The 19,777-nt window shown below is 39.8% G+C and overlaps 1 protein-coding gene across 1 annotated transcript in view; it reads right to left on the reverse strand.

Annotated features, from left to right (window-relative positions):
* The window catches only part of PLEKHA7 (pleckstrin homology domain containing, family A member 7), a 67,300-nt gene that overhangs the window by 30,623 nt on the left and 16,900 nt on the right, over positions 1-19,777 (reverse strand). Inside the window, exons 2-6 of the mRNA XM_009874215.1 lie at positions 11,483-11,566; positions 6,079-6,190; positions 2,748-2,852; positions 1,800-1,872; positions 397-497 (exon numbers count right to left, since the gene is read on the reverse strand). Coding sequence (XP_009872517.1) covers positions 397-497; positions 1,800-1,872; positions 2,748-2,852; positions 6,079-6,190; positions 11,483-11,566 — 475 coding nt within the window. The remainder of the gene's footprint in view (positions 1-396; positions 498-1,799; positions 1,873-2,747; positions 2,853-6,078; positions 6,191-11,482; positions 11,567-19,777) is intronic.

Genomic DNA, 19,777 nt, shown 5'->3' on the forward strand with positions numbered 1-19,777 from the left:
TGTGAGAACTGATTAATAAAACAAAGCAACAACAAAAAAAAACCCCAAAACTAAATGACGATCAGTCCCCTATGAGACCTGTTGTAAAAACCTATGAAGTAAAAACAGTACTGGAACAACATATCAATACTAAATTGTGATTTTAGAAACAGAATCTTTACTCAGACTATTATGCTCTAAAGACAGGTACACAGTAACAGATATATGAATGTCATTTCATAAGCAACGAAAAAGTGCTAAGTCTCAATTAAACAGGCAGTCAATAATTCTGCCTACTTCTAAAACTAATCATAAATAAAATAAGAAAGCAAATGATGTTTCTGCTTATAATAGCAGCTTTTCTAATGCAAATAAACATTTTAAAATACAATTAGTTAACAAGCTTTGTAACTGTACCTTAAAAGAAAATTTGCGATGTATGCGATCCTCAGGTCCCACTGGAGATATGACATAACTAGGCAATGGTATGCTACCCAGAACAGATTCTTCTCTGCTGTCTGTGGAATTAAAAAACCCAGAATCTAATTCACAGCACTTTTCAGTGGGGTAACAACACATTCTTCTTTACGGACAGACAACACTAACAGACTGGATACAAGGAAAAGACTTTTCTCCACGAGGACAGGGCAGCAGTGGAAGAGGCCGACCAAGGAGGTTGTGCCATCTCCATCCTTGGGGGTTTTCAGCATGAGACCAGATGAAGCCCTGAGCAACCTGGGCTGATTGTTTCCTGACCCTGCTTTCACCAGGTGGTTGGACTAGACACTTCCTGAAGTGCCATCTCAATCGACACCAATACTACATAGAGAAAAATGGTTTATTCGTAAAGAAACAAGATTAAATTTTTTTCTAAAAAAATAAGCTTGTTTTTTGCTGAGGTTTTTTTTGGTGGTTATTTTTTTTAGATTCAGAGAGAATATGCTTCAAGAATTAAGCTTATTGTGATAAATAAACTCTATGAGGCTGTGTAACATGATGGACCTTCCATTTAGCATCCCACATCTAAGCTAATTGCTATAATTAGGAAACCTCTATTACTGCTGGCTCTAAAGCGATCAGCAGCAGAAATGCAATGCCTAGAAATACTAATCCAAGTTTCATATTCTGTAATGCTTTCCAAAAATCACAACACACTACATAATATTAAAAGCTTAAAAATAACCTCGTGCAACACCATTATTCCTAGTTCAGCCTACGATCACTCCATCCTTTTTTGGTAGAAATAGTGGATTCAGAAGTTCTCACTCTTACATTGTCCCTTGGATTAAAGCTGAATCAGTGCCCTGATCTGGCCATAGCACACTGTCAAAAAATCTGCTGTCCAATTGCAAGCAAGCAGGTAACACAACGCATACCAGAGATGGGATAAATCATAACCGGGTATTGCTGTCAAATGTTTTGCAATGTAAACCTTGGCATGTAACGCCCCCTCCCTGGAGATGTTCAAGGCCAGGTTGAATGAGGCCTTGAGCAACCTGGTCTAGTTGAGAGAGGTCCCTGCCCATGGCCGGGAGGTTGGATTAGATGATCTCTAAGGTCCCTTCCAACCTGGGCCATTCTATAATTTTATGATACATCAAAGATATGTGACAGAAGACCATACAGCAGCCCCTTGTTCCCCAACTCTGGCCTGAAATTTGCTGCACATTAAAGACATGCATAAGCAATTGCTTAACTATGCACCTTCTCAGAATACCTAGAATAACTAGATCTGAAGAGTTCAACTAGTTTATGCTTGCAATGTGATTTGAACAGGTGAACTGTTACAGACTAACTCCTAAGAGCTAGTATCTACTCACCTTTGTAGTAAAATAAACAATAATCAGCAAGCACAAACCATCGTCTTTTCCATAATCGCATTCCAGAGCTATCCTGAAACGCAAGAAATGTGATACAGTTTTCATTTAAGGGAATTTAACATCATAGAACGCTGTATCAGTGAGTAGCTTACCAGAAGTTTACCTAAATACGGTATTAATAGCAAAAATGAGTGGATTATATTTTAACAAAATATTATGTACTAAGAAAGGTAAGAGGCAAAACATCCAGCGATAAAACAATCAGGGTAGAATATTCAAACCGCTAATTTTCATTAAGTAAGTAAATGCACATCCCAAACAGCATTCAGATTAACCATACACAACCAATGCATATTTTATCTAGATAGATCTATCTGCAATAATGAAACAAAATATACATCTGGATGTCACAAGCCCCAACAAGGATTGCTTGTAGACCAAGACACAGCAGCTGTAAAATTCTGTTTGCTGGATAAAATCCTACAATCCAGCCTGTGCTTGTCTTGGTGACAGCAACGTGTGGTGAACAGGTCCCTGCCTTCCTGCTTCTAGAGAACAAAAGGTATATGAGGTGGAACTAAGCTTTTGACCAGGCCATAAGAGCAGAAGCAAGCGGATGCAACAGGGCACTCACAGCCAACCTTGGGTTTATAGCGTGCTCTAAGGGAGACTGAGACCAGCATGGCAGTGAGCCAGCAGGATAAAACAAGGAATAAAAGCTGATTTAGACAACATCTAATGATGATGGTGACTGCTTCCACTTTTGAATCAATCCTGTATGTAAAACTTGCTGAGCACAAGCCCCTCATTACAGAAGCTTGTGGAGTACTACTGCCCTACATCACCAACATTGGAGCTTCTGCTTTTCTCAGTGACTTTGAAGGCATTTACTTTTATTTGATGATTGTATTGAAGTATATGAACAGAAACAGATGACTACACACATACCTGCTTGTGTAGCCAGCCTCTTACTATAACAGGAACACTGGGATTCCTCCTGATAGCTTGATCCCTCTTTCCAAAGCTATGAACTTTGCTTCCAGCCTTCACAACCTGTGAAGCATAATGTAGCAGTGGTTTTTGAACTGTACTGAGAGTCATTTCATATTCCAAATAACCCCACTGCAATAATTCACATTTCATTACACAGTAACAAAGTAAATAGAGCATTTTCAAGGTCAAGTAAATAGACAATGATATTTACAACACAGCAAAGTCAATTTTCCACCTTCATCAACATATCAGTGCCAGGACAGCGCGTCAACTCCCAGCTGAACAGCAGCAGCACTGGTGACTCAAGGCAGAACTGCTGAAGTACTTGTGTGCTTGGGAAGTATCACAGAGTGCATTACACAAGCTGCATGCAAGTCTCTGTCTGCAGCATGGTACAAGACTCCTAATGCACAGGACTTTGTGTGCATGAACCCTAACCCTTGCTCTTTGTTTGGGGGTTTTTAGGGAGAAGTGTTTGCTTCTTTTTGGTTTTTTTTTTCCTGTTTAAATTCAAACAATATTGAGAGCTTAATAAAATGCTTAGACTTTGACACTGCAAACAAAAGAAGACAGTGACGCTGTTAAGGAAGAGACTTCAATGGCAGCTAAGTGGAAACCACAAGGACTAGGTAATAGTTTGTGTTTTACTGCAACCTTGGTTTTGATTCACATGGGAAAAATTATTTCAAAAACAAACAAGGAAAGCCTATCAGTCTGTGAAAAGGACAGTCAGAACCTCTGGATGAATAATCAGCCTCTTCTTTCCCAATCTCAGCACAGTGTGCTGCTGCAACTGCTTTAGGAACATGAGGTGCACAAACCACCTTTACAGTTGGCTCCTAACTTCTCCAAGGAAAAAGCTGTCCAGATTCAATCTCTGTCTCCTTCCTACAATCTCTCTCCTTTGTCTAAATCTTTCCTCTCTTCCTTTTACTATTTACAGTAGTAAAATATTCTAGCAATATATGATAACTTTAACTGTATTCTTTAGCAACCTGTACTAGATTCTTTCCTCTCAGCTGGTCAGGGCACTGATGCTCTGTCAACTGCAGAAAAACAGTAACTCTGGAAACGAGCACATTTGTCACGCGCAAGGGATGACAACATAAAAGTATCCCAACACACTGCCTCTGCCAGTCAGGCAACATCTAGATGAGATGACAGCGGATACAGTAGTAAAATATTCTAGCAATATATGATAACTTTAACTGTATTCTTTAGCAACCTGTACTAGATTCCACACGTTTCAGTAGACACAAATGCTTATCTTAATGCAGTATCACTTTTTTTTTGGTGCTACCGCATATAAAAAAGCAACGTAGATTTACCACCTTTAAGGAGATCTCAAAGGGCAGATTTTACCAGGTGGCTTCCCAAGGTCTGTTTACCAGGAAGCTGCACACTGCTTTCAGCTCTGCTGAGAAGTCAGGTGAGCTGTGTGTCACGGTCACCTCTGTGAAAGGTCCTGACACTTTAGAGACAGGAAGAACGCCAAGCACGGGCTTTTCCCCAGGAGTAACATCCCACCTTCACACATCTCTGTGAGAGTCCGCACAGGGCTCATCCATGGCCCAGGGGAGCACAGGAGATAGGGCGTTATCACTGAAAAGTTTTTAAAAATATACTATATTTTTTAAATTATTTGTCTGTACTGCAGTAGTATTTTCCTAACCTAAAAGATTCTGATATCATCGTCGTGTGTTGAAAAATGCAGGTCAGAGCAGCTGTCTGTGCGAGCGAAGACAAAGCAGTCACTTTTGACTTGAGCACATTTGTTATGCTGGCTTGTTTGTGAATGACTCATAAGTTTTTGCCAAAAGACCAAAATGTCAAGACCCAAAATTTTCAAGTCCCTTTTCATCATTTCGTCATCTTCCTTACACTAGGGCTTTGCTGAGGAAGAAAGTTGCTAACTTAATTACAATATATAATATATAATGTAATTTATTTTTTTCTACAACTAGACAGACCAAAATAATGTAGACAGCCTTTCATCTGCAACAGATTCTCTAAATAGCAAAAATGAAGACAGTATCTTGGTAAAAAGATGCATATATATGTATATTCATATAAGAGAAGACATAACTTTCCATCTATAGGGACTTTAAAAAATACAAAAATCCAGCCCAGAAAAATCCCACCTGTTTAAGTTCCATTCAAAAAATAATCAATATTTCACTAACATATGAACTCACAAACACTTTGAGTATCTCTGAGACAATTAGAGAAAAACCTTATTTTCAGGCATGAAAAATTGAAACCCTCAGAAATTCTTACTCTTAATATCGATGGTTCATGCACAGTGGCCCTGGACTAAATGCTGTGTTCTCCACTCCAGCTCCAGAGAGGCCCACAGAGCCAGCTCCATCGCACACCCAGCACCACTGCCCGTGTCTCTCAACTGCTAGACCCGTTCTTTATTTACCTGCTGTAATCCTCATAAGTTCATCCTGGAAAAATACCAGCAGCTAGCAGTGTCATCATTTCAATTACTTCTCTTGCGCAGAACCCATCAGAAACACGCTCTCAAAACACAGCCAGTAATAAATACCTCACACCACTGTCCTTCACATGCTTGACTTGGCTGAAGTACTGTAGCACAGTAACATTTACAAGCTTCCATTCACACCATCAGGTGCTTTAACGGACTAAATTCCAAATGCACCTTACTCTCGAATTAAAACGGATCTTTTTTTCTTCCATATCCTTCACTTGTTATCAAAATAAATGGTTTTGATATGATTAATAATGTAATTGAATTGGCTACAAACAAGCAAATCTTTGGGACAGAGAAGGGCTGCAGTTGATCAGCACGTCCTTCTGCTTTTTATTCCTCAATTGCATATCCCTTGAATTCCAAAAGGAAGGGTCGACCGCATTGGTCTAAAGTCTTCTTATCCAGACAGTGACAGTACCAAGATGGGGGGCCCACCTCAAGAATCCACGTGCATTTCTGCAAAGCTGCTCGTCTCGGGTACAGCTCCGTATAAAAATCAGTTTGAATTTGCCCAGGATTCCAACACTATACCTACACATTTCAGTGATGACATTTGCAGGACAAATGCTATGAAAGAATTTCACAAAAGATAATAATTATAAGAAAAAGAAAATGTGGGTAGTCAGTGGTCCTACGCATTAAAAGTTTTTTGCTTGCGTAGAAGATACTACCTCCTCTTTATTAGACTTCTAGGGCCAACCAGTGGCCCTGTTTAAAATCAGCATTAAAAAGGTATTGGATTTAAAGTGAGTGAATCATCAAGCTGAAACAACAGTCGTTTTCCTTTACCTTAAAGCCAGGTTTTGTGTCAACAGCAGATGTAGTTACTGCAGTGGACGTTTCACTGACCATGCTTGAAGGTCTTTGGTTTATTTGTTGCTTGGACATAGATGAATTCTGTCTAGAAAACAAACAAAATCAGAAAATCTAAAGCACGTTGTCTCAAACAGTCAGCTTTACCTTTTAATATTTAAGATTCCCAGTAAGCAAATGAATGAAAGGCTAAGCCAAACGTTTGCAACCTCCTTTGCACCACTCTTACTACGAGTGTATGAGGTATGTCTCAAGCAGATTCTGCCAGTCACAGCTGGAGGCTGGTATTTGTGTATGTATTAGAAAGAAATCTGTCCAACTGCCTGCAAATGCAACAGAGAATCAAGATCGAGCAAAGAGCACCCAGCGAAGGCATGGCTGATGCAGAGAAACTAAACTGTGCCCAGTTTAGAAGCCTGGCTGCAACCATGTGGCAGAGCCAGTACTGGGGCGGGAAGGATAGGGGTCAGCACTTTGCAATAACACACTTCTTATTGCAAAGCAAAGTCAGATCTTTCACAAACTTAATGTCACCCCCTTGAATACGCCCCCCCAATATGATTCATACAACAATATGAATTGCTGATACACTCTTTAAGTGAAATGGTGCAACTCATAGCAAACAATGTTAGAAATACGTAACTTCGGAGTCATAGTAATATTCAAGAAATCTTGGTAACTAGCTCAGATGATGACATCCACTTACAGCACAGGTGAGATCAATCCTACCATAAGAACCTATTCAGCAAGCAAGAGTTCAGTACAGCTGCCCAGATGAAGAATTTAGAGGATAAATGGTTGTGGAATCCCATACGCGCACTGAGAAGAGAAGCCTCAGCAGCCAAGCTCGATACCAACTTGTGAGTTAAACCCACAAGTGGTATTTTCAAAAATCATTAACAACATAGTTTAGCAATACAGTCATATCAGAGAGAAGAAAACAAAATAAACTATTAACAACCTATGTTTCTCCTTTTCCCATCTCAATAAAAAAAAGAGACAAGACACACAAGCCACGCTAAACATTACTGTTGCCACTGAAATTCAACCCAATTCTGAACACAACAGACAACAGAGTAATTCTGGCTGGTTATCACTCGTACGAACAGCAAAAAAAAATATATACAACATGGGCAAGTAGCTGAAACATCCCAGCACATTAATGGAGTTAACGCCATCCTGTATTTTTGGATTCACCTTTAAAAATAAGTGACTACAGCACTAACTCTGTGCATTCAGAAACATTAGTTCAAAATCACCATAACCAAAGATGTTTGATTTCTTATCCCAGATACACAGTCTGTCCTCAGAGTGATGTTTTTTGTCTATTTTGAGGATAATTTCCTTACCGCCTCCCCCGGGTGTGTGCGCACACACACAGAATTGCAGTATGTACATTCAGAGCTCTGGTCCCTCGTAGATCTTTTTACACTGAAAATTTTTACTTGAAAACAATGCTCTATATGGCATCTCCTGTCAAGCATCTCCCTGCTCTACTTAAGCAGTGCTAGTATGTCTACAGAAATCACATCTACCAGCTAAAAGAATTACAAGGCCAATATTTGGTTTATTTAAAAAAAACCCAAACCACTGAACAACAGCAACAAAAAAAATGATTATACCAGTAGCCCACACTGAAAATGCAGTACTCACGAGAGAACACATTCCTTTTCTCTAAAGAATCACAAAGATCGGTTGACTTAGAAGATCCACATTCATACCAGCAACTAAAAAAGTTTATTTTGTTGGAGCCAAATATGATACAATGACATCACGTCAATCTAGTTTTAATACTAAAGAATCTCCTATTCAGAAATCAACTGTCCCAGGATTTCTATGCATGTCAACATGGCAGATGGTTGTTTTGGGGTTGTTTGGGTTTCCTCTTTTCTCTCCATCTGATATTTTTGCTGCTATAGTAACCAAATGCAATAGACAAAATAAGATTGTTCTCTCCCTAGAGGTGACGCACAGGCTTTTACCAGCTGCAAAAGAAACAGGCAAAAAAGAGAATAACGCTCACTGGATTAAACATACCGTGGTTTGGGGGTTTTTATATATTTCTATAATTATGTTCAAGTTCTTTTTTAAAGTACTGTCTTCTCATTTGCAAACATGCTACTATCACAGTTATACTGTAAAGCTTCTAACACACAACTGCTAGTGTTTAGCAACACATACAATTAGATACATGTCTGGAAGCACCTGCTTCTTTCCTTTCTGTATACAATTGTTCAAAGTACTGTTATTTAAAGAAAAAAGAGAAGAAATCTAACCATTACCTACAACTACCCTAAGCAATTCTTATCATAGATTTGTCAGAGAAATGCACATATCGTGATGTGGTTAAACTAGGTCTAACACCTGTCTGGCAGCCTCATCATTAATATTCATTTTTCCATTGGTTGTTAAAGAAGTGCCCCCGTGGATTAAGGGTTCATTAAAAAAATGAAAGTAAAGCACAGATATCAAGAGACGGTTGTGAAATCGAAGGAGGCTACCAGAGAGCCTTCCCATACAGTCAAGATGCTCAAATTATTTTAGAGATGATCCTGAAAACTGTGAGGAAAACTGTGGGGACAAAATCTATTCTGGACAAAAACCGGGGGATAAAATGATCTCCAGATATGAGTAGTCATGCAATAAGATGCCAAACTGAATTCAGTGTCAACAACAGAAAACTCATTCAAAGGAGGAAGAAATTAAAAACATCTCTGCAGCTTTTATTGCTCAAAACATTGGCAATCTGAGGAAAGGATATTTTAAAATTATAGCACGAGTAGCAGCAGCCAAAGCATTTTAAGAAATATATAAGAAAAGTAAGTAAGAACACCTTTAAGGAAGAAGTAATAGCATAAAGATCAAAAGACAATGCAGTTCAAAAGTTATAGGTGGAGGCAACACTTTTTGGTCTTCTATTACAGCGAGGTTGAGGAAATCAGATTTTGGTTATAAAGTAAAATGGATGTGGTATTGTTTAAAAGGGAAATGTCTTGGGAAAGACTAGTGAAATATAGTCTCAGCCTTCTACTGAAAGTATCCAGTTCTCATTTGATCAAACGAGGCAAGGGCATCCGATTCATAACTGACTCAGAATCAAGCTCAGATGACATCATTTATTGACATAATTTTCCAAAACTTCAAGTCTTCTTGCCAGAACGTTGCTTCCTGGGTGAAAAATGGCCAGAGCAGTCCACACATTGATCATTTCTAGATTACCATAAATTACTTTTCTGATGTTAATTGTGTCCTTTCCCTATGTACAAGTGCTGCAGCCTGAACAAGTTTGTGCTGACATCTCCCCACCAGCTCCCAGTCAACATCTGGTGACAGCTCCTGGCTTTGGCCCCAATCTTAAACTGGATCTGTACATAATAAATCACGTCATGACAGTACTGAAGAACAAATTGCCTTTTATGAAAACCTTAAGAGTGCTATTACTTCAGACAGGATTCTCCAGCTATAGAAAAAAAATACTCTTGGTCAAAAGGGTCCCATGACGGAAAGCTCCCAGGACCACCCAAACCCAGAGACCCTCTTTCCGACTGCCTCCTGTTTGTGAAAGCCATTTCATCAGACGATATGATCTACAACACTGATTCCAAACTAATGCACAATCAACTACACTGATTCTATACAAACCCCCGATGCCTGAGGGAAAAGAGCTGAAGCCACAGCACAGCCCTGTTAGATTCCTAGCCCTAAGGACAGGAGGTGTTAACAGCTCCTTTGATTTCAGCAGTGACATCCACTGTGTCACCAGCATCATCTGACAGGAACTCGATACCAACCCGATCAACAGCATCTGTCGCTGCTGCACAGAAGTGGTACAAAACTAAGGAAACCAGAGCATCCCACACGCTTGAAAAATGACCTCCTTAAAGCAATTTTAACCACCTATATTAAACCCATCTAAACACTCTGCATACACTTGATACCAATAATAAAGCTTAGAAAAATGCTCTTGCAAATACTGTTTCCTAAGTACTCAGAACAAACACACACTCTGCTCTATATTCCTCCAGCCATTCCCTCTTGGTTTAGAATAAAACCCATTTGTCTATTATGTTGTAAGATCTTCTCACTTTTGATACCATCTCAGCGTGAGAAATTGAAGTCTGGAGATGACAAGTTATGCCTGTTCATCTGATTGCTCTTCAAATAAACACTTTCATTTCTCTTCCAAAAAAGTTTCTTACACTAAAGATCACTAAAACCATGTGCCACCAGCAAGTTGTTCTTTCAGTTCTGCTTTTAATATTTTGTCTGCTACCACGATTAAAAAAACAGAAACAGCCCAGGGAGGCACTCCAAGGAGTTCTATCCAAACACCTGTTTTTCCTTACACATATATAAACCCTCTTCATATTAAATTTCATTGAATTTTCACAACAAATTAAACAAAAATCAGTTAATGGAGCCTTAACACGGGACTGGCCCTCAGGTTCGTTTTGGGCTTTTTGGGGTTTTGTTGCTGCTGGTTTTGGTGGGTTGGTCAACTTGGTTTTTAACCTGTATGAGAAGCACTTTTCAGGGCTGTACCAGAAGGTCTGAGCAGAGGCTCTAAGTCACGCCCTACTTCTCCTTTCCTCGCCAAGCCCACAGCAGAAGACACTGCCAGGAAAGCTTCAGTATCCCGAGTCTCACATGGCCGTTCTCCATGTCTCATTTTTCTTAATGCTACACTGCTTTAAATTAAATGTAAGGCAAATTAAATGTCACATAAACATGAAGAGTTCAGAATCCTGCTGGCAGCCATGCAAACCACCCGGTGCAGACAATCAGGGCATGATGCCCAGCCTCTGCGACGCGTGAAGGGCTAGAGGCTGCCTGGACAGAGTTGGAGGACCAGGCTGGAAAAGGAAAAGGTGCTGGCGTTATTCCATTCCTCTTGCCCTTTGGAGTGGTTTTAGAAGTGATGTAGACCTTTCTCTTAGACACTGTTTAGGAGAGATATGCCTAGACTCTGTCTGGAAAGATACCCAGTCATCCCATGACAGAAGGGATACAGGGAGCAATGACAGCACACAGCAAGGACAACAGGAGTCAAGCCCTACAGTGAAACAGGGAGTGATCCAAACCAGCATGAACCACATGTCCAGATACAGCAGTCTGAACAGATGTATTTCTTATCTTTTTTGTTTGCTTTGAGGCTTTGTTTGTTTGTTTTTTAAAGATTTAGTAAATACTTCCTTTCAAGCTCTAATGTAGAACATAGATTCAAAACCATACTATCAATAATGAAAAGTAAATTTTTAAGCATAAGCCATCACTATGACATTTTTGCTACAATACTAGAAGAACTAGTCAAACTACTGAACTACTGTAGCTAAACGTGTTACTGGTTTAGATCTCTTGATATTGGTATAAAACTACTTACTCTTCTCGCAAAATAAATTCAATATTTTCTGGAGAAACCTGTCCTGTCACAGGATGTCTAAATGACGTGGTCTGCTGATTATGGCTGAAAGAAAAACAAAACAAAAACAAAAACAAAAATAAATTAATATTGCTGAACTCAGTAAAATATATTTATGATCTCTAAAATGCAGAACTCTTACAGGGATGCTTTGCTGCTCCTGCTCCAGAAGTGAACCTTTGAAGCCAGAAACCTTTTCAGCTCCTTCTTGCATTCCTGTTGACTTTGCCAATGGCACACTGTACCATTTAATTATTAAACAGGTTAATGTTTTAAAAGTAAACTAGTTGCAATCCTTGTTAGATTACTTAAACATAACACAGAAATTACACAACAAAATTACTGATTTGCGTTTCTGTAAATTTAAAGAACAGAAACAGCAAGATATTTTGAAACGTTGCTGGATAACACATCACACGATTCATATTAATATTATATTCATTAATTATATTAATGAATATTAATATTCATATTTAATGAGGTCAGAGAGAGATTCTGTGGAAGCCATTTGTATATTCTACTTTTGGGTATACATCCAAAAAAAAGGAGTAAGAACTTGCAGATGTTTGCAAAGGAAATCATAAATAAATGTGACAGTAACAAACTCCCCATTTGAGTGGAGTTTTAAGCTGAAAGCATTTACTTTCAAATGTGGACTGAAGCAGTTTAACTTTTGACACTTAGGCTAGGACTACTAAAAAAACGTGGATACATAGTTAACTTAAAAAATGGAATTACCTTGGTAGCTTTATTCTCCAGGGGCAGAGGAATTGTCAACAAGCTCTCATCTATAGGCCTTTAGTAATTAATAACTCACTGTACAATTAAGACTAAGAAAAAGGACTATAATCCAGAAGTGCTCTAGCGTTATTTAGGAAATGAAGTCACTCATCTTTTCCAAATGTTTTATAATTTCTCATGAAATAAATTCCCAGGCCTTCAGAAGATGAATTAGTTCTCTTGCTTAATTAAGGAACAAGTCTGTCACTAATACACTAAATATTACTTGCTAATATTAAAAGTATCAGCTGAAAAGTAAACATTTCTTAAATATCTGAGCAACTGCATTTTGGGACAAGTTTTGCCCTTCCAGCAGTAAAAGCAGAGAAACAGGAAGACAGTTCTGTTAGTACATAAAATGCAGATGGCAATTTGACAGACAAGGAGAAGGCGTACAGCCCCAAAACCTTCTGCAAATCTGCAGCTTCAGTACTTCGGTCTTGACTGGGAAGAGAGAAATTAAAGCCCTGCCACTAACAATTAGTTTTTCAGAACACAGTGGTTTATTTGAATTTGAAAAGTGTGAGTTTAAGTGTTTTGCCTCACAGGACCCATTAAGAAAAAGCAATCCTATTCAAAACAACCTATACAACAGATGGCTAATGCCTTGCAACAAGGAATTAGAGATAGCAGGGAGATTTCTGTCCATAATGAGAGCAGTCAAACATTGGAAGAGGTTGCCTAGCAAAGCTGTGGAATCTCCATCCTAGAAAATACCCAAAATGTGGCCAGATAAAGCCCTGCACAACCAAACCAAACCTTCTAAGTCGATTCCCGTACTGAAGCTGGCCTGGCTCTGAACACGAGGGGTTGAATTCGATGGGGTCCAGAGGTTCCTTCCAACCTAAACTATTCTGTTCCGTCATCCTCTGCTGCTTCCTCCATCTCTCTCTGAAAATATCATGTAATTCTCACAATACCTTTGAAGCTTTCCCAGTGTTTAAATACATGTATTCCAAGAACATTGGCACTATTTTGTTTTGATTAGAAAGAGAAACCGTAACATCAGATTTTGAGATTTTTTTGTTGTTGTTCTCATGTCCTTTAAATCCTTAACAGTAACCTCTCCAGTGAGAGGGATCCAGTAAACTTGTTGCCGTGAAAGTTCTCCTTCCTTTCCAAGCACAGACTACGAAGAGACCTGGCCCAGCTGTTCTCCAGACACATCAGCCAACCAAGCCTGCCGGTAGTTAATCACCTGTAGTTCCTCCAAACAGCAAACCCTGACCACGTTCCCACTGTTCAGAAGCCCACCATGTGTAACGGGCACAATAAATGAGCCTTATTAAAGGACATGATATGCTGCTCCACTCTTCATGCCCCTTTTACTCTTTTTTTCACTAGTGAAAGATTTAATACCTTCAACAGAACCGGGAAAGGCTTACGATGCTTCACGGCATGAATTCTGAACGTCATGTAGCTTGTATTAGCACGCCACCACACACTTGAAACGCCAAGCTAACTTTTCTGTGTGACCAATTACAGCTTTTTTCCTAGAAATAACCTTTTTGTTTTAATAGTTTTGTATCACTGATTTTGTATAATTCCTAATCAACAGAACCATCAAACCAAAGCCTGAAAACATGAAAAATTCACACGAAAAATACATTCATTAGCATCTATCCCTCCGATCACAATGCAATCACCCCAGGGACTGGTACAAACCAGATGCTGATTATGATCCTGCTGGCTGGGGGGGCTGCAGACAGACACACACACACACCTACATCCTCTGGTAGCACCTACTGCTCACCATCAGAATGCAGCCCAAAACTTTTCTCAGGTATTGATTAACCAAGTCTGCAAATTTAATCCTGTCTATCACTGGTTTGCACTAACCTAACCTAGAGTATAATGAAATTTAACCGATTTAACCACAGGAAAACCATAAGAGTCTCCAATCCCGTAGTATAATTGACACAGGCAGGCACTTTGCCTGCACGGATCCTTCTACAAAACTCATAATTAACATGACTTCACCTATTTTATTTTATTTTCTCCTTCCAGTTCATTTTGAATTTGAGGCAAAGCCAAGTTTTAATAATTAACTTTTGGTCATGACTGATGCTGATGACCTTTCATTTGAAGCCAAGCAATTTTATAGATTGCTTCTAGAGTAATTTAAATGCCCAGGCAGATGAACCTTAAGATGTGTGAATCAACTACTGCTTGAGTCTACATCGCATTAACAACTAATTTATAAGTTGCAAGAAAAATTCATGTTGTCATTGGACAGACTGTACTATAAATTACTGTGAGCCATTTCTACAGTATTTATTCTCCATGTGGGCTGACTCCTTTATGCTTACCTGCAAGACTAGATAAGCAGGAACATCTTTATGTTGAATACTCCAAAAGGAGATGCTGGTTACGGGGGAGCACCCACACTTCTGTGGAGGTTACTGGTGTGGGTGCAGCCGACAGAAGAGCTGCTGCTCAGTCAGCAGGGTTTTACTCCAAACAGGAATAAGCTGCTTGTGTCTAACCAGGCAAACAGCCAGGCGTAATTCACTTTATCTCATAGCGTATTTCTGAAATACAGCAAGAGCATCAAAACAGTTTCAGCCTTGCCTTCTAAGTATTTTTTAGACATTAGCTTTTAGAATTGGTTAGGAAGAATAGCAACGAATCGTCCAAGAAAATCAAGAGTCATGGAAGTTCTGCAAATAACAGTACGGAAAGAAAGATGCAGCGTCTCCTCCAGAGTAGCAGTAAAAGCCTTGCTCCACCATAATCAGTGTTCAGGAGACTTTCAGAAGGTCAAAATTTCACCTCCTCATACAGTTTAATAGATTAAAACACCCTGGGTAAAAGCAGCATACCCTTAAATGTCAACTTCAACCACAACTAAAAAAGTCTAGCGAGGAAAAAATCCAATGAGCATTGCCATATAAGCATACTATTTTGGATAAAGTATTTAAAGGAAGCTTTACACAAAAATATATCTCAATTATTAAGCCACAACAAACCTGGTTAAAATAAGGGATGTTCACACACATAGCATCTAAATTTACCAATGGACCTCACCAGTCCTATCTGAATATATTTTACTCTGATGTAAAGACTTACACAACAATCGATAGAAAAACACATATTGCTCTAAATATGAAAGCAAATGCAAGTCTTGCAGCACCCAGCTGTCATCTAAGTATCAAGGCATATAGTGTAGAAAGCAGAAACAATTTAATACAACAGCTACAAAAACTGAATGAAGGAACTTCCAGAAACTTTATTCCTCTGCTACGTAAGACATACAACCTCAGAACATTTTCTCTTTGTCGCCTTTTTAATGTTGAAGACAGATTTCAACTTGAGACAAATGCACTTCTCATTTATCATTTACTGAATTTAATACAAAATATGAAAAAGTGATTATCAGAGGAGAATACTGCAGCCTCAGACCTTGCAGGGCTGCTGTGTGTGCTCTCCGACAGCATGGAAAAACATTGCCCTTTTCCCCTTTCCATAAAATGGAAACACTTTATCTACAACCTATAACATGGGAACAAAGTTTTAATCAAATACTGTTTTCTTACAAAATTACAAGGGTCCAGAACAGAATTAAAAAATTATAGCTGGTATCCATCAAGTTTTCTCAGGGCTATAGCCTAGAACATCATATCCAATTTTGGACTTCCTCATGCAGGAAAGGCATCAACAAACTGCAGCGTGTTCAGTGGAAGGGCACTGAGATGGTTGGCTCAGTCAGTTGAGCGTGGCGCTGACAACGCCAAGGCCACGGGTTCGATTCCCATTCGGTCCCCATGTGTTGCCTGATCTAGTCGAGAGGTGGTGTCCCTGGCGGCAGGGAGGCTGCATTAAAATGATCTCTAAGGTCCCTTCCAGCCTAGGCCATTCTATGATTCTATGGTCAGGAGCACCAGTGCCATGAGGAGAGATGGAGGGAGGCGTCTTCGTTCAGCCTGGAGAAAGGACAGCCTCAGGGCGACCTGCCAGCAGCCTCCCGCAAGGAGTCCTCACGAAGGCTCTTCACAGGGGTGTAGACAAAAAAAAAAAAAAATAAACGAAAGCTTCGGACTGCATGTAGGAGAAGCTTTTTCCTTGAGGATATGAACATTTCTGGTAAGGATGATGGTAAAGCACTGGGACAGGCTGCTCAGAGAGGTTGTGCAGTCTCCATTCTTCAAGCTTTTGAGCACTAGAGTGAGTAGAGGAACATCTGGATAACCCGGTCTGACTGCACCACTAACCCCATTTTGAGCAGGAGGCCTTACATAAACCAAATTGTCCTAATATTACAAGGTTGAGTGTAGTTCCTATTTCTGCCACAAAGCCAAACAAAATGCAACCAAAAGCCAGAACAACCAAAAGTTTCACAGAACATACCTCAATTACAGTCTAATGTAAAAACTTCACATCATTTAGCAAGAAAAACTCAGAATAGCATTAAAGACCTAGTCTCTTCCTTCCACTTTTAACAACACCGTTCATTAACTTCTTCACCAAATAATTAAATCCGAAGACCATTAACATTCTAGAAGGAAATATTCCATGAAAGAAGATAACTTACATAGTCTGGGTTCTGTGGTTATGAGCTCTTTATCTAACACAACACATATTCCAACCAAAGCCTTTCTTGTGGTTACAGACATTCAAATCGTGTGCGGGTCTGTCTTGGCCCCTCTCTAGCCCAGCCGTGTCCCCACTGCTTCACCACGCCGGTGAGGTACTGAGTGCAATCCCATAAAACCTCATCCCCTTCAGGCACCAGAGACTAAACAAGAATATTAGCATCACATTCACTGAAGTGCCATTTAATATGAAGAAACCACAGTTCCCACAGTGCACACCTATTCCTGGGGGTTGGCTGTTCCTGTTCACTGGCACGTACATTAACAGAAGTTCTTTCCTCGTAAAAAACTGTTCCAGCCTCTCTTGTGGTTAATTCTGAAACAGTTGTATTCAGATACAGCTTAAGTCAAAAAATATTAAAAAATACATATAGCAACAAACTTATTTCCTTTGGTTTGTGTGATTCTTGACTACTTTAAAGGACTTCCTACTTCCTCAGTCTCATTCAGCTCACTATCTTGGAAAACACATGATTCATCTTCTCCAAATTTTAAAGCATTTGTAAAACATTTTTCCTATCAAATCTTAATTATAAGATGGACTAGAAAACTAGTAATACAAGATCATCTTGCCTAGAGCACGAAGTAGAGATTAATGGAGACTAATTCATCAGAGCTTTGAATTATAAACCTACCGCTTACTTTCCTTTCCAAAGCAGATAAAATTCTACTGAAAAGTTATTTACCCAAATGTTTCCATTAGAAAACTTCTCCCACCGTGTAGTGAGAAACTGACTATGATTCACAGCCTAAAACTAACTCTAGATTATTATTTACAGAATTGGAGCTGTAAAACAGTCTTCAACGTAAGCGAAACTTGCTCAAAGAAATAACCTAGTGCCAACTTGTCCTTTCAGAGATGTAGAAATACTCAATGGCCCCAAGTCAGACAAGCAGAGAAACTCCTAAGACATTTCCAGACAATCACAGAAATGTTGCTGTATTCACTTAGGCATCTACAGAACGGGAAATATGCTAAAATATACATAACACCAGACAAGCCTTATATGATCAAATAAACAAAAAAAATAACATTAAGATAAGAATTCCAACATTATACTAAACAATTCCAATTGCTGAAAATTTTCTGCTTTTAACACTCATTATTCTACTCAATGCAGAAACCCAAGCAAGCCTTTAGGAAAAGGCAAATATTTTCAGTCATCGAGAGTCTCCTCCTCAACCTCTAAACCTTGTCAAGTCACAATATAGGCTACAGCAAGAGGCATTACTGGCACAAATTATGCCGAGGTTCGTGTACTGAATGCCTGCCTATGTGAACAAACATAAATCAAATTGAAGAAAACTTTCATACAGTCACATTCCGTGTTTAATTTCTCCAATCAACACAATGCACTACATTTGAGAATAAAATACTAAATTAAAATACTATCAGACAGCTGTGAGTTGAGGCAAATGAGTTGCACTGAAAAAAACACGGCAACGGAAGAAGTATTTGCATTTTCTTAATGTAACCAAGTAGGCACATTAACGGTGCCCAAGCCACGAGCTCAGAAGCAGCCCACAGCAGTCACAACTCATGTGTGAAGAGTCACATTTTCACTCGTTCCTTCTCAAAAATGGCCTTAGCTAGCAAATACATTTTTAAAACTACTTTGTTGGTTTTCTACAAAGTGGTTTGGAGTTTTCATTTCTATTGGCAGACATCAACATGCATCACTGGATGCCATGCAGTCACCTGGGGACAGCATGCATCTTCCAAATCAGGTCTGAATTACACTCTGGGTGAAACCACGTTATCCCACAGAGAAAGATGAAAACTCCTCTCTTAAGCAGAAGAGCACTACTCTTTTTCAAAGTAACTGGAAGGATGAAGCAACTACCACCTCTCACAATAAGCCTGGAAGTCAAAACTACAACAGCCTAAACAGATGAAATCAGGCTCCTTAACTCTGGTTCAGGGTGCAAGGCTGCAGCAAAACCCAGCCAACTTTACGCCGCTATATATAGTGGAGCTATCAGCTACATTCCTCCCGCACCTCTTGAGCAGCAGCACGTTACGGCAGCTTTGTCTGGTTCTCGTCCTGCAGCCCCACCGTATGTACCGAAGCCCCCAGCACTCCACTCTCACCAGCAGGAAGTCGGAGCAGATAATACCTCCAGCGGCACCACTTCTGCTGCTGCTTCACTGCCAGGGGTTTCACAGCCGACACGGCCCCACGACAGAGCTCACAGAGCTCAACATCAGGCAGATGTGCCCTTCAGTAAGGCTGCAGCCAGAGGATCTACAGCATTACCCACCTCTCGCCTCTCTAGTTCTCAGCCATCTCTCTGAACTTGCCTGTGACCCAGGAGGACCGTCCCACACCAGCTCCCTTTCTGACCTCCAGCCACCACCGTTTGCTGTTCTCAAACACGGTGGCCAGTGCCGAGGCTGAGCCCCAGCCGGGGACCGCTCCTCGTGGCGTGTTTGGCCGCTCAGCCCACAGACGGGCAAGGGCCACGCTGCAGCCAGAGAAGCTGGCAGCCCGCAAGCTCTCAGGTTGCCGGAGAGGCCTGGGGTGAGGATGGGGAGCGCTGGCATTAGGGATTGAAAGAAATTCCCAAAACTTCTTCTGACCCTGCATTAAATCTTTTCAATGCTGAGCAAGTCTCTATAAAGCACGTGACTGAAACTTGGCAGCTACGCAAGTGAAGTAACTTCACATGAAATATTTGTTCTTTAGGTAATTATTTAACAAAAGATACAGTGACTGAATGCCTTTGAAAAATGCACATCTTTCACTCAGAAAAAACTTTGTAATCTCTTCAAAGTTTGTTGTCTTCCAAGTTTGTTTATCGACGTACAGAAAATCTCTTCCAGTGTATAGAAATTTCTTCTTTCCAATACTTACATCCAACATAAAATTGTCTTTATTCAGAA

The sequence above is a fragment of the Apaloderma vittatum genome, unplaced genomic scaffold (assembly GCF_000703405.1).
Source record: "Apaloderma vittatum isolate BGI_N311 unplaced genomic scaffold, ASM70340v1 scaffold3778, whole genome shotgun sequence".
Classification (NCBI taxonomy): domain Eukaryota; kingdom Metazoa; phylum Chordata; class Aves; order Trogoniformes; family Trogonidae; genus Apaloderma; species Apaloderma vittatum.